This window comes from Montipora capricornis, chromosome 14 (assembly GCF_036669925.1).
Source record: "Montipora capricornis isolate CH-2021 chromosome 14, ASM3666992v2, whole genome shotgun sequence".
NCBI classification, from domain to species: Eukaryota; Metazoa; Cnidaria; class Anthozoa; order Scleractinia; family Acroporidae; genus Montipora; species Montipora capricornis.
Genome location: NC_090896.1, coordinates 37,380,434 through 37,395,278, shown reverse-complemented (window position 1 = coordinate 37,395,278; position 14,845 = coordinate 37,380,434). Strand labels below are relative to the sequence as shown.

The following is a 14,845-nucleotide window of genomic DNA, read 5'->3' as shown; positions in this document are numbered from 1 at the left end:
ATGAATGAAGTGGGTAGTTTCTAAAGAAACTGTGATGCTGCGTCGGTGGGAAGTAGTATACAAAAATTTGGTGTTATCAACGGAGTTGACAATGTAAATTGGCCACCGTACAGAGATTCTAAAAGCTGACGTTTCGAGCGTTAGCCCTTCGTCAGAGCGAATCGCTCTGACGTCAGCTTTTAGAATCTCTGTACGGTGGCCAATTTACATTGTCAACTCCGTTGATAAAACCAAAACTTGTGGAAAACCCTACCACCGCCAACAACAGGAACTGCATGCCCCACTCTTTCCGAATGGTGTTTTTTTTTTACGTCCCACACAGACGACATTACAAAGACAGCACTTTCTCCTCAGTTATTTAAAGACCCTGATTGTTGTTCCAAGCTGGAGTTAATTTTTATCCCGCGACCCCCCGCGTAGTAGTAGTCTGATGATCAACCAACTGAGCTAACCGATCGGTGGTGTCAGCGGTCGTTATGTGTGTCATTCTACAAAATGTTTCCATTCGCCCTTGTCACACGGCGGCCATATTGTCCCGGGAGACCAAAAATGCTTTGTTTTACCACGCCAAGCCTCACCCTCATGGATTCCACAAAACAAGGCTCTTTGGTCTCCCGGGACAATAGAGCCGCCGTGTGACAAGGGCGAATGTGCTGTCCTTGTATGACCCTGAATTCTGTGGTCGCTCCCTAATTAACTACACGGGGAAATTTTTGTATGAGGCAATAGAGAGTCGAAGAAGAACGTTGCTGTTACGGTCGTCGAAACTAAAGATAAAGAACAAGCGAAAGTAAACTTTACCGCTTGTTAGCGCTCTGAGACCATTGACTCTATAGTGTCTTGCTAAGTTCAAACAAGATCTTCCAAATTCGAATTAAGTAAAATATTTTACTTGTGGTTGTTGCATGTTCATGTACTCCGGTGAGTTACACTGTCAAAAGTTTCTAAAAACGGCCTTCACGAAATTGTAGATTGTTTTTGTTTTTGTTTTAATGCGAGGGCCAGCTGAACAAAGGATTTGTAACAACCAGCTTTACACTATTATTTTCCTTTAAATCTTCACGAAATTGCCGAGCCAGTCGTAAATAATTTTCTGGTGGCAATAGATAGCGGGAGGCGCGGTGGCTTCATGTCATGGTTAGTGCGCTCGACACCGGTCCGAATTCATGGCCCTGGCCGGGTACAATGTGTTGTGTTTTTGGGCAAGACAATTTACTCTCACGGTGCCTCTCTCCACCCAGGTGTATAAATGGGTACCGGCGAATGTAACGCTGGGAGTAATCCTGCGTTGGACTAGCATCCCATCCAGGGGAGAGTAGAAATACTCCTAGTCGCTCCATGCTACAGAAACCGGTATAAGCTCCGGCTCTAATTGGCCACTAGGCTTGTAAATAGACTTTACTTTTACTTTACTAGATAAGTAGGAAGAAACCAGGTCTTTTGTTTCGAATTCTTTACAAACTTTAACCCATTCATCCCTTAGGCGACCCCCATTGAAGGGGTGAAACCGTCTGGCGTTAGATCCCTCAGATCCCCACGCAAATTTTCGAAATGTGAAGAAAACATTCTTTCCGAACAGATATTTCAAGGAAATCCTACCTAGGGTGGAATCGTTCAGAATCCTTCCTCCCCTCACCCTTCCCCCCCCCCCCCCGCGCCCCTCCTTCGAAGTATCATAAAGTAATCTTTTCACTAAGGCAGAGATGCTCCACCAATCGTTTACCCGACTCGTTAAACTGACTTGAGACCCACTATATTAATATTTCATTACTGCATTGAGTGATGATAAATAAACGAATTCAATTAAGTAAATATTTCTTTGCCCGTGTATGCAACTTACGTTTAAAGATATTTGATAAATTTATCGAATTCATTCGGTAATGTTGACCCTCGTGCCTTTTGGCAAAAAAAATGAAGTCCTGACGACAACCAGATGCGGAAAGACTTGAAAAGTAATTTTTTTGCAAAATAAAAAAAAAATCAATGCTTTCGTCCTTTTTTTAAAATCGGATGCGCGTTTTTATTTTTGGCGAGACTAAAATCATATAATAGAAATATATTAATCTGTAAACTATGTTTAATTGAAGTGATATTCTTACAAATTGTCACAAACATTCAGTCTAGGCGGATATCAACACTTCCTCCTTTTGCAATGTAAGAAATTCAATGTGATAATTTTATCGTAATATCGATATCGGCTGCCGGAGAATTCATTACTTAAAATATCCTATGAGTGCAGAACTAGCTAGATCAGGTCAAGTAAGAAAAAATTCTCAAATAGTACAGAAAAACATCATCGATATTTTTGCTTTCTTTTCGTTTTCGTCGACGCATGAGTTAAAATGAAAATTATTCGTTCAATAGGAATCACATTCGTAATCAATCGCAGTGCTAGGGTGTTTGATTGGGTCTTGATAACCACGTGACCAATTATCACCATGCCAACGATTGTGAGTTTAGGGCTTAAAAATAGTATCCTGATATAGCAGGTGGGTGAGTATTCGAAAGTATGAATTTTAATTTGACAGGCACAGTCAACTGTTTCAAGAAGTGAACCCAATTATAATATAGGCCAGTGTGCATTCAGTTGAATTCAACCGAAGCAACAGAGCACGTCGACAAGCCTTAAAGTATCCATCGCTTTCATAAATTCGTTGTGATTACTTCCACTGCTCAAACGAAGCCACCAGCATGTTGAAAGTTTTCGTGTACTTGATTCTAGCCATATCTCTAACAAATGCTTCGCCTCTGAGGAATCGATTCAGCGAAGATTTTGATGATTTTTCGAGGGAGACAATGCCTGCGAAAGAAATCTCCGATGTCGTGGACTTTTACGATGCTTATTTACGCCGAAGAGAGCCCAGCGAAAGTGAGTTCTGTTTGTGAACAATCTCATGGTTTCTTACATACAGCCCTTATATTTGCTTGCAGTAGATTGCATGTTATTGTTTACTTTGTTACAGGTCGACTGGAAGATTATCTTCTGTCGCAACCGAAGCCAATGGAAGATGAAACTTATTCCCGAGAAATACCTGGTAAGCTATGAGTAATTTTCATGTATTTTTCTCTCTCATTATAGAAAAAAAACTTCGTTAATTCAGTTTCTTTGATAATTTCTGTTTCGAGCAGCTAAGTTTCGTTGAAGCATCTTGAAAGAGCGTAATATTAATGATCCAGTGTTGCCAAAATGGAAAATATCATGATATATGATGTTATAAGTCCAGAACTTTACCGTCTCCGGCGGTCTTATCGGAAATAGTCTCTTTGGTTTCCGAGCACGTTAACCTATGATTTTAACCTATGATTTTACTTAATATGCAAAAAAAACTCGGTTGAGAAATAACCATTGGGGGAGGACCGACAAGCGAATATCGGATATACTTAACAATTAAATGATTCGTAACCAGATGGTAATCCTCGTCATAATTCTCTTGGCCTCTGAATTGTTGAATAGATATTATATTTTTTCCTATGTTATCAAAAGAAGTTGTAGATGAATGTATTACGTTAGACATCGAAACTCAGTAAAAGAGGGCATAAGAATTTTTTTTTCTTGTGCACGGAAAGTATACAAAATTTGAATAACAATTTTCTTGTTTTTGAAAGGCTGTTCCAATCAACATCTGTTCCTCACAAAGTGAACGCTAAAGATGAAAACCAAAAGGACTTTCATTTTCCGCTAGCAATATGGTCGGCTTTGGCAGTTCACGAGCGTTCAGAGACAATTGATGAGGGAAACATTTTAGATATGAAATTTTACATTCTAAGAAATAGTTAACTCCTGCCTTTTTAGATAACATCTATCAAGAGGCGGTCTACTAGAAGCTACTCCATTTTTAATTTCAAACTTCAGTGAAAATAAGTATAAAAAACGCTTTTTTTCATCCGAGCGTTTTCAAAACTACTAAATGCATCCAGTCACTCAATGAACAACTGTGCTTAAAAAAGAAATCTTTCTCTTCCCTGTAACTTTGAAATTCATTATTTGTGTTTTTTTTTTTTATCTAAAAGATCCCGAAAGAGCAAACTTTAAGAGGGAATACTTCTTTCAAATTTGAATCCGGCACTTATTATAGCGTGGCTCAATATAGCGATCACGTTCCAGATTGTGGTACCTTATCCACGTAATGTTGCAGAATCAAAATTTCATGAAAAAACTACGGTTTTGATCCGTATTAGCTATTCACTAGACTGTATAAAGGGCACAATTAATCATTTTGGGATGTATTTACATGCAGTATTGTCAAGCGGTAAAGAATCCATGTTCTTGGTGTGTTGGTTGAAAAACAACGTTACCTTGTTTGTTGACTCTGATTCAACAACTGTAAGAAGCCAACCACTCGTTTGTTTTCATAGAATGAAAAGGATAAATTATGGATTATCTGAATATGCGACATCGTTAAATTCAGGTGATATGCAGGGCGGGTTTTGATCCCAGAATACTCAACCTAAGCACCGAGTTATGCCGCCCCCTCATTCCAATTTGAGGGACAATTGAGAATCGTCGGGAAGCTACACAAGGACCCGCAACAAAAATTCTCCTTCCTTCGTGTGCCTAACAGCTGGCAATGAAGGTTTCATTTTTTTTTCCTCCACATCGATTACAAAATTTGAAGTCAGTCAAACTCGTTGCACAAAGCGATCCCAGGCTTCTAAAACGAACACGGTTTAACGTTAACCAACGAAAGCAAAAGGAGAAAAACATTTTGCTTTTTGAAGCGACTTTTTTGTTTATTTATTTATTCACTCAATCACCAAAATAACATAGCTATAATATTGGAAACGCCAAAAGGTAAGTTAGTTACGTATTCATCATCATGATACAACGAAACCATTAGGAACTCTTTTTACAGATTTGTGTGGATGGTGTCTCGACCAACGGGGCAGGGCTTTCGCACCCTCACCAAAATAATATTGGAAACGCGGCGCCAAATTCGGTTACCGACTTGGATCCAACTCTCGCTCTCTGCCACGGTGGTGGACATTCTGATGTTATGGGCTATGCTCTTTGCATATTACAGAATTAGAGTAAGAATTAGAAATGTGAGGAAGAGCACAAGTTGTTGGTGAGCTGCTGACCAAGATGAGCCGTGAATGTCAATAACCATAGGGTCCGTTTTCCTTGTAAGATTCAAATAACTGAGAACACCTTTCGAAGACGTTCGTGGTATGAAAATATCCCATCACTGGCTTCAAGTGTGTTTTTCCGCATGGCTCCAGTCTTAGTTTGCATTAAACCAATCCTCTGCACTGAAGCAATGCGACTTTCGTTACAGACTTGACTGATTAGGGTGTAATGTGAAGGGCTAGGAAGATATTCTTTTGTTTTAGTACTAATAAGCCTTCAAGCCTCGCTGCGACGAGCAAATTCAAAAAGAATTTTTACAACGACTGCAAAATTCTCGTGCTCTCATTGGCTAATTTTTATTGTCAATAAGCGGACAGACGCATGGATTTATAATTTATGCGATAATGACGCGATATTGCACGCGTCAGATTGAAGTCTCTCGCATTTTTGTCTCGCGTTCTTCTCGTGTTTTGACTTAATTTTGACCCCTCTGCCTTTTTTTTATTGTAAAAAACAAATTGATGTCAGTTTTTCATGTGTCTGTCCTGTTATGACTAAATTGATGATCAATAACAGGAAAGACGCATGAAAAACTGCCATCAATTTGTTGAATTTATTTCAAAATGAGAGCATTAGGTGTAATTAAAGAATGTTAAGGTGGCCGTCATTTATGAAAGTGGTCTATAAGGGATAGACACTATGAATAGAAAGTCTTATAAATCCGCGGACACACTCTCAAAACTTTCCACAGACTTGTTCATTTGGCGACAAAAACATAAAAGACCACGTATCGAAGACATCTCGACTTCATTTTCAAGTAATCGAAATAACGGTCATTTGAAATTGAAATGAAGTGTGTGTGCGTGTTGTACTTCAGACAGTGAATTGGTGCGGCGCAGTACAAAAGGTGTTCTATGTCAATACATTCGAGCGAATTTTGTCTTAGAGACAATTCGCGCAAAGTATTTACATAGAGCACTTTACTGGTCGCAAATTAATTCGCTGGCTGACGTATATTTCAATTTTAAACGACCGCTACTTGGAGCACTTTTAAATATGAGAATAAGACGACTTCAAAATGTCACCTTTAATCGCTGATCTTTGTTGCCACGTGCTTTTCAAAATGTTCAATGTGACTTATTGTTTGTTCTTTGCTAAAAGATATTTTCAAAGATCGAACATGAATCAAAATCACCGCTGGGTTTCTTCGTACGGCCCCTTGTCCAATAAGAAAAGCACATTTCTTCAATGAAATATGTCCCAAAGCGTTGCCTTCCCACTGGTTGGGTGAATGCTTGAATTGTCCAGTAGCAATGCTACAAATAAGAGAATTAGATCTTTTTACCCCGGAAATGCCGGACACAAGCTCAAAAACAAACTCATCACTTTAATTGGCCAACAGATGAAATGGTTGCAGCTTTACGAGAACCAAGCCAAGTGCTTTCCAATAGCTCTCTCCTAAATGAGTCCAAAAGACTAAGGTTGCTGGAGACAAATCATTGATTTCTTGACTTAGGTCTTTGGAGGATTCCATCTTACGATCTGTTTTGGCGCTTTAATTCCCGAAGACTATAAAGTCCTTGTTTTTAAACCAATTTCGGGATAAAGACAAAGGTATAAACATAACGCACTTTTAAGTGTTTTCGAGGAGAATGAGTTTTTCGTTATGTCGCAGCATATTATACTCTAGTGTATGTACAATTTTATATTATGGAGCCTTTGTGAGATTTCTTAATTATTTTGAAACGATTTTTTTTCTTACGACAGATGACGACGAGGATAGTTACTGGGGCGAGTCAAGGAATGACGACAGCTATGATTTTGCACAAAGAAAAAGGTTTTACGATGATAAGGACGCAGCAAACAACAAGTTTGAAGAGGCCAATTATCGCGGTTACACCAACGACGCAGATGTCGAAGAGTCCCTTTACGATGAAGAAGAACTACCTGACGAGGGAGAGGGTAGAAGCGACATGAACGAGGAAGCCTTCGAAGATGATCTGGAAGAGGATAACGAAGACGCCAATCAAGAATTCAACGACGATTATGAAGATGTTGATCCTAAAGAAGCCTCCGATGAAGATGAACAAGAGGAAGAAGAAGAAGAAGAAGAAGAAGAAGAAGAAGATGAGCCAGAAATGGACATCAACTACGCTACTGAAGACGAAGCAAAAATGGACAATAACGAAGAGGATGACATCATAACATCCGAAGAGTTCGAGAATTCTAATGATGAAGCCAAGGAAAAATATACGGGAGACTTCCTGGATGAATCCGAAGAGGCCGAAGAAGGATACAACGATGAACCCGAAGAAGAAACTGAGGAAGAACCAGACAAAACGGCCGAGGATTCAGAGGACGAATCTGAAGACGAAACCGAAGATGAGTCCGAAGAAAAGTACCAAGATGAAACCGACGAAGAGCCGGAGGAAGCGTTCGATGAAATCGAATATCCCGAAGATGATCCAGAACCTTTGAAGGCAAAACTGTCAGATGAAATCCAAGGGAAACGTTATCAAAACGATGATTTGAAAGATTCCGAGGACGAAGTCCAGGATTTCGATGAAAGTGAAATGGTGAATAAGGAAGACATAACCAGGGAAGAAGCCAAAAGCGATGCATCATTGAAGCAGCGTGATGAGCGCTACCAGCCAGCCAAGCGTCTGCATGAAAGTTTGGCACGTCTCCGGAATCTTCCCTCTGAGAAGAATTTGAAAAATGACCGAGAGAAAATAGGTAACAAATCCAACTATTATGGTGTAATTTGTATTGGTTAGGGGATACCTGAAAGTATCCTTGTGTGATCCTCTAATCAGAGTGGGAATCTAGAACATGATTTCCGCATTGGATAACTGATACCACTGACTGGAGCCCCAAGGGCAGGCGGGGTCTGTTGGAGGTGGGGAGGGAGTGCTTAAAACTCATTTTCATCTCTGAGTTGTAAACATGGGTCCTCAAATCCCCATGAAACTAATTAACTTTTCTGGACTTTTATTTATAGTAATGTGGCTTATAATATCGAATTTTAAAGGTTATAATGTGGGTCTTTCAGTTTAAAGAATATTCAGCATAAAAACCAAGAAGCTTTCTGAAATAATAACCGTAAGTACAAAAATTGTTGAAATATTTTAAAATATTTGAGGAAAAGGAAAGAAAATTTTAAAATTACCTGTTCTGGTGCAAAAAGTTGAATTTTGTTTTTTATTTATTCTTGAATATGTGCTAACACCTGTCATTTCTCTATGACGAAAAACAATGGCAATTGTGCTTTTGCATATAATTTATTAACTTCGGTCTTCGGTAGGGCTTGATTAACAAAAATTCAGTAGCAATTTTGCGACAAGATACGAATGTCGCGAAATCGTCGCGCTGTATAGTATTGTGTTCTTAGCGGTTTAGCAAAACACCATATCAGCCCACAATACTTGTGTGTAAAGAAACCGCTGAAAATGGCGAATAAAGCGATGGCACAGAGTTGTGCACGTAACATCGCAGCTAAATTACGCGACAATTACAAGAAAATTCGCGGCGAGAAACAAAATAACTTTGACATTTCGTTTTTTTGTTTTAGCAAAGGTAGCAGCAAAGGGAGCAACTGCCAGCCCTTTTGTCGGAAAGTGCGGATGTCTGTTGTTAAATGTAGTTTAATGTAGTATAATACAATGTGGAAAATCAAGTCGCAAACTTGAAATTGAAATTGTTTCCCTGGTATTTTTCCCAGCCTATAAAAGAGTTTTTTTTTCCGTCAAAAAAAAAAAACAAAACTATTTCGAACAGTCTGTAAAAAGAAACTTTGTTTGCACAAAGAACCACATAAAACCCTTCAGCGAGGCGGCCATTTCTTGTACTGTTGTATATGACCTATTCAAGTTTCCAGGCTAAAACTTGGCCGGATGATTGGCTTATTCACAATTAACGCACCAAATTTGGAGAAAATCGGTCCATTTGGACCCATGGCGCGCGCGGGGACCGGAAATGAGCTAAATTAGCTAATGTTCTTTACGATGAAATGCAAATCCGAATCATATTGATCGACGTACTTTTGAAGGGCAGAGAAACGTTTCTTAGCTGAAATAGAGGCGATGGATTTCCTGTCGATCAAATTAATGAGTGAAAAATAACAATCGAATTTATCATAGAAGTAGACACCTGGCCCAACCTCAGTTGTTCAAAAGGTGGAAAACGTTATCCATTGGATAGCGCAATTGGCTTCGCTATTACTTTTCCACTGACTGGATAGTCATTTATCCGGCGGATAGTGTTATCCATCGTTTGAACAACTGGGGCCTGGACCTTTCAGACGGATTCAGAACAACAATAATTGGCACTTAACAATATGAGCATTCCAGGTTTATTGCCTTTTCGGAAAAAGCGAAGGAGGTATATAAAATTCAGTTGAATAATAATGCAGATATTAAGAGGCCCACCACAAGGAAGCTCTAGGAGTGACATACTCTGTAATGCGTGTCTAAGTGTCGACATTAAACTACCTGCCACTTTGGTGCTTTCCCGTTTATTATGCCGACATACGAGAACAGCTAGATTAACCGCATATCATATTCCACGACCAGCTATTCCAAAGTGGTCATAAAAAAATTATTTAATCTGGGAACTGTAATACTTGAACAGAAAAGGCAGTGACCCGTTTCTTTTTTTCTTCTTTGTTTTCACAGAGAAAGAGCTCGACTACTTCAAGAAGAATACTTTGCCCAACAAGGCCAACGTTGAAGATTCTTATGTATTTGCCAAGTAAAGCAGATCAACTGCTCACCAAGCAATAAGCGTGTAGTTATAGATTTTTTCTTTATGTCTAAGTGCATGTAAACATCGAGAAAGATTTAAAAACATTTGTTTAGGTGAAAAACGTACAGTCAGCAAGCTCGTGCCCGACTCTTTGCTTTCATGATAAAGATAGCGGTAATTTCTTGTGGGCCAAGAAGTTTATAGAAGCAAAATATTTACCCACACATGAAAGTTCTAAACCAATCCGTGTTTAGTTCCGTTAATTTCGTTTATTTTTATATTGCGTTAATTTTACGAAGGTTTTGTAAACTCTTTTAAAGTTTAATTTTTTGAGCCGCTTGCTGTCGGCTGTTAATTATTTCATTTCTTTATTTCCTGACTCAACATAATATGATATATCGCTTAAATAAAGCTTTGATTTATTTGTTACAGGCTTGAAAATACTTTGCTCATTGAAGTAATATCTACTTTAGCCCATAGTGTAAATTCCCGCACTTGCCTAGCGATCGACTCCACTTACCTGAGCCGAAATGCTAGAATGGTGCTCGCATCGCTTGTTATCTATTTTCTAAACCATTTCAACTAACATGTTGATAACATACCTCCGTAAAATCAAATCAGTGAAGAACTTCTCTATTTTTCTGATGCCACAAGATGGCACAGTCGGTTAGTGCGCGGCCTTTGTGCAGGAGGTCCTGAGTTCGATTCCCGGATCTCGCATCCTTGTTTCGACTTCTTTCCTTACCGTGTAGCTAAGTAGCTTTAAATACCCGTAACAAGGAGCACTGATGGAGAGGGGGGAGTAAAATGAGCGCACCGTCGACCTCAGGTTTGTCAGCAATTAAAGTTACTGTTACGAGTTATCGACGTTAAATATGGTCGCTCTACTTTACTTGACTTTTTGCTACAGTGGCTGAATGCAAGCTGAATAGAGGTCAAAAGAAAAGGTGAGGGGAGGTAGGGTTTTCTCTCGCTCTCCTTTACTACCCCGCTTGTCTATATAGCCCTTTGACCTCTACCCAGTTTTCGTGCGGCCAAAAATCCATATGCTTGAAAGGCAACTCCCACAGCCTGCAATATCTTACCTATGCGCACAGCCGTATCACCGTGCATGGCAATGACAAAAACGAACTGGCAAACCTTTAACGCTCGAAACGTCAGCCAACTGATCTGTCTTGGGGTGTTTAATTAACCTTTGTCATCTCGGTGTAGCGGTTTTCAACTGAGTGTCGTAAAACAAATACCAAAGTAATTACTTCGACCAATCAAAGCAGGTGCAAATAGTGCAATGAACCAATCCAAATTGGTAGCAATTCCATATAAATTGCTCAAAGCGCGGGAAAAATCGCGTGTGCAAGTCGCGATTGGTTTTGCTTTTCCTTTTCATTGGTTGATAAACTGGCGCGAGATTTTTAAACCAATCACTAAGCGTAGCAATTGCAATCGTTTAATTTATTTCGACAGTCATTTAAGAACTGCTCTAAAACCAAATTTTCACATTTCACTCACATTTCACTCCTCATTGACGTAGCACCACAGTTTTTTAGTTACTTAACCCTTCAATGACAGCCGTGTACAGGGGTTTTGGTCTCATTGGGTCTCCTCAGTACGTAAGACACAAAATCAAGCTTGATCTCAAGAAATTAAACGTGTTGGGCTTTCCTGTGGCTTCGTAATAGAGCATCTCGTTGAGTAATAGTTTTATCCCCCGTTCAAAAGTCTAATCTTTCGCAATAAAGAATACATTGCGCCTGAAAATTCTACATATCATTTACAACAATTGTGAAAGTCTGATGATAACCATATGCTTAGTGTAGTTCATAAGGTATATTTTCCGTCAATGTAATGTGTACTGGATAATTTTAGCTTTAGGGATGTGTCAAAAATGGCCAATTTATTTTGACAAAATTTCCAGAAGCTCAAAACAAAGAAACGTAAGACACCTGACGCCCTAATTATAATGCATTGAGAGTTTAACGGACTGCTTGCAAAAATGCGTAGCCTTCGAATTAGAAGTCCGCCACGATTATCCATTGCGTCACGGGGGCATCTGACGAGTGCATTTCGATGCTCAGATTATATTCTGAGCAGTTTGATGTGAGTGATTTGCTCCATTATAATATTAAATGTTTTTAAATTTATTAACAAACTCATTAGTAGTTTTTCACACAGTTTTCTGTCATTTTTTAAACAAAGCAACAATCCGGTTGCATGAGCCACAGCCAGGTCCTGCTTAATGAGCGAATGAAGAAAGAGACCTGCAGTTGTGCGTTTATGTGCTTGCTATACTCTGATGGTGTATCTTCAGCTGTGGTGTCGCTGGCAAAACTACAACCCTCTTTCTTCATTCGCTCATGAAGCAGGATTCTTGTTTGTTTGAAAAAGAGCCACCAGAAAAATGTTGACAAAGCATTTAATATTACAATGGGGCAGGTCAGTCTGATCAAACTGGTTAGAATGTCATTTTTTATACGATGCGTTGAAAATCAAATATGATGCTGAAAACAAAACTAAAAGGAAGAAGATTGACCCCGACGTGGCTTGAACACGCAGCCTTCTGATCTGGAATCATTCGCGCTACCATTGCGCCATGAAGTCGGCGAATAACGTCTACTCTTTTGGTTTACAGCGCAAACCACAAGTAGAAATATGGGATGAGACTTCTCAAATATTAATCTTGACAAAGAAAGATCGTGCACATGAGAGATGTCTTAACAGCAGAGACTGTTTTTGGTGGCATCGAATGACAGACGGATTGTTGCTTTGTTTGAAAAAGAGCAAGAAAATATTATCAAAGTATTTCATATGGGGCCGATCACTCTCAGACTAAACAAACTGATCAGAATCTAATCCGCAGGTGAAAAAGTGTTGTCAGATGCCCCTGTGGCGCAATGGACTAGCGTGTTGGACTTCTAATTCAAAGGTTGTGGGTTCGAGTCCCACCAGGGGTGGAGTTATTTTGATCAAGTCGTCACGAGTCTGCGCAGGCACAATGACCTTCGTCAGAATTGTCGAGCACATTTTAGGAATTGTTGCTTTACACTAAAAGCAAAAGACTGATTCGCTCTGACGAAGGGCTAACGCTCGAAACGTCAGCTTTTAGAATCTCTGTACGGTGGCCAATTTACATTATCAACTCCGTTGATAAAACCAAATTTTTGTATACTACTTCCCCACCGACGCAGCACCACAGTTTCTTTAGAAACTACCCCTTCATTCATTTGTTACTTCCCTTGCATTTGCGTTGGACGTGTGATTTTTGTTTGCGTTTGCATTTGCGTCGTAATTGTGAACTTAGCTTAGGTAAAAGGTAAAGTCCACTACGACCCTAGAAGGCCCACCAGGCCGGTTTCTGTAGCCTACAGCGACTAGGAGTATTTCTACTCCCCCCTGGATGGGATGATAGTTCATCGCAAAGTTACCCCCAGCATTTTCGCCGGTACCCATTTATACAACTGTGTGGAGAGAGGCACCGTGAGAGTAAAGTGTCTTGCCCAAGAACACAACACAATGTCCCCGGCCAGGACCCGAACCCGGACCACTCGATCCGGACCACTCGAGTCGAGCACACTGACCATGAGGCCACCGCGCCTCCCAGCTTGAGAGAGCAATATTCCAAACAAACCATGTGAAAAAAACTTCCAGATGCGTGGATGAGGTTAATTAAACAGAAGACAAATTGAAACCCAAACAAACCATGTGAAAAAACAAACCATGTGAAAAAAACTTCCAGATGCGTGGATGAAGTTAATTAAACAGAACACAAATTACCGTCGACGTGACTGAAATTTGAACACGTGACTCATTTGCTTTCATACACGGCATATAATTTTATACGATTCGTTGAAAATCAAACATGATGCTGAAAACAAAAGAAAAAGGAAGAAGTATGACCCCGATGTGACTTGAGCACGCAGCCGTCACACGTGCAACCATTGCATCAAGGAGTCGGCAGATAACGTAAGCTCTTTTGGTTCACCAGGCAAAACACAGGTTGAAATATGGGATAATGCTTTTCAAAGATCGAGCACATGATAGCGGTCTTGACAACAGAGACTGCTTTTGGTGACATCGACAGTCCTTCCAACAACTCAAGCGCAAGTTATGTTTAGAACCTTTGTCTTTTGACAGCTGTGTGATAGCTTCTGGCAGGAAGACTATTGTTGGTGAGTTTCATACCGTTGGAGTTCTGAAGCACTGCAGTTATTTGGATGTTGTGTTGGTTTTCTTCAACAAGTCTTTAGTAAGACGCCTGTAACAACGATGGCAACGGTTCAGTGGGGTGCGCTCCGAGTTAGAAGCCGCCTACATCACGGCTGACTGCACAAACCAATAATATCATGTTCTACTGCCCAATTAGGTTAAATTTTAGAGTACTTTCAAGTATTGGGGGAGCTGCAGGGGAAGGGGGGAGGTCCGCATCCCCTGCACCATACTCCCTAGATCCGCCCCTGATGGAAAATATATGCTGTTTAATTGACCTCATCCACCTGACTGGAAGTTGTTTCAAATGGTTTGTTTTGAAGATTTTTTGCTTTCTTGGGGTATAGCTACAATTAATTTGTAAAATGCCTGACAATAGACCAATTTTGATATATTAAAATTCAGTCCTAAACAAAAGGCATTATCTCGAGGCTCTGGCGAATAAATATAAGGATTTGTATGATTTTATTCCCCAGAGCCTCGAGATGATGCCCTCTGTTTAGGGCTGAATTTTAATATATCGAAATTGGTCTATTGCGACGGAAAGTATGGTATACTCCTGAGCAGTCATGACAATGGCGAGTAGTGATGAATGATCAAAATAAGTTCATCACTAGTGGTACTCGACCCCAGAACCCTTGAGCACGCTAGTCCACTGCGCCACAGGGGCACCTGGCAAAACTTGTTCCCAATGTAATGTTGAAAACTTTGTCAACAGTTTTCAGCATTTTTTCAAACAAAGTAACAATCCGGATGCATGAGCCAAATTCAGGTCCTGCTGCATGAGCAAATGAAGAAAGAGAGTTGTAGTTCTGCATACTAGATAGTTAA

General features: G+C 39.9%; 1 protein-coding gene and 1 non-coding gene across 2 annotated transcripts; both read left to right on the top strand.

The window, feature by feature from the left end:
- The first annotated feature begins 2,479 nt into the window (after positions 1-2,479).
- On the top strand, positions 2,480-10,240 carry LOC138033623 (aspartic and glutamic acid-rich protein-like). Its single transcript, XM_068881419.1, has 4 exons — positions 2,480-2,869; positions 2,964-3,035; positions 6,836-7,804; positions 9,742-10,240. Exons 1-4 carry the CDS (start codon positions 2,692-2,694, stop codon positions 9,819-9,821), a joined length of 1,299 nt encoding a protein of 432 aa, XP_068737520.1. The 5' UTR covers positions 2,480-2,691; the 3' UTR covers positions 9,822-10,240.
- A 2,448-nt stretch (positions 10,241-12,688) lies between these two features.
- Trnar-ucu (transfer RNA arginine (anticodon UCU)) lies at positions 12,689-12,762 on the top strand. Its single transcript has one exon. It is a non-coding gene; the product is annotated as a tRNA-Arg (tRNA).
- The last annotated feature ends 2,083 nt before the right edge of the window (positions 12,763-14,845 follow it).

Bases quoted from the DNA above. Each gene is read 5' to 3' on its own strand.
- LOC138033623 (XM_068881419.1), top strand. From the start codon at position 2,692: ATGTTGAAAGTTTTCGTGTACTTGATTCTAGCCATATCTCTAACAAAT. The intron at 2,870-2,963 runs GTGAGTTCTGTT...ACTTTGTTACAG, and splicing joins CCGAAGAGAGCCCAGCGAAA to GTCGACTGGAAGATTATCTT. The intron at 3,036-6,835 runs GTAAGCTATGAG...TTCTTACGACAG, and splicing joins TTATTCCCGAGAAATACCTG to ATGACGACGAGGATAGTTAC.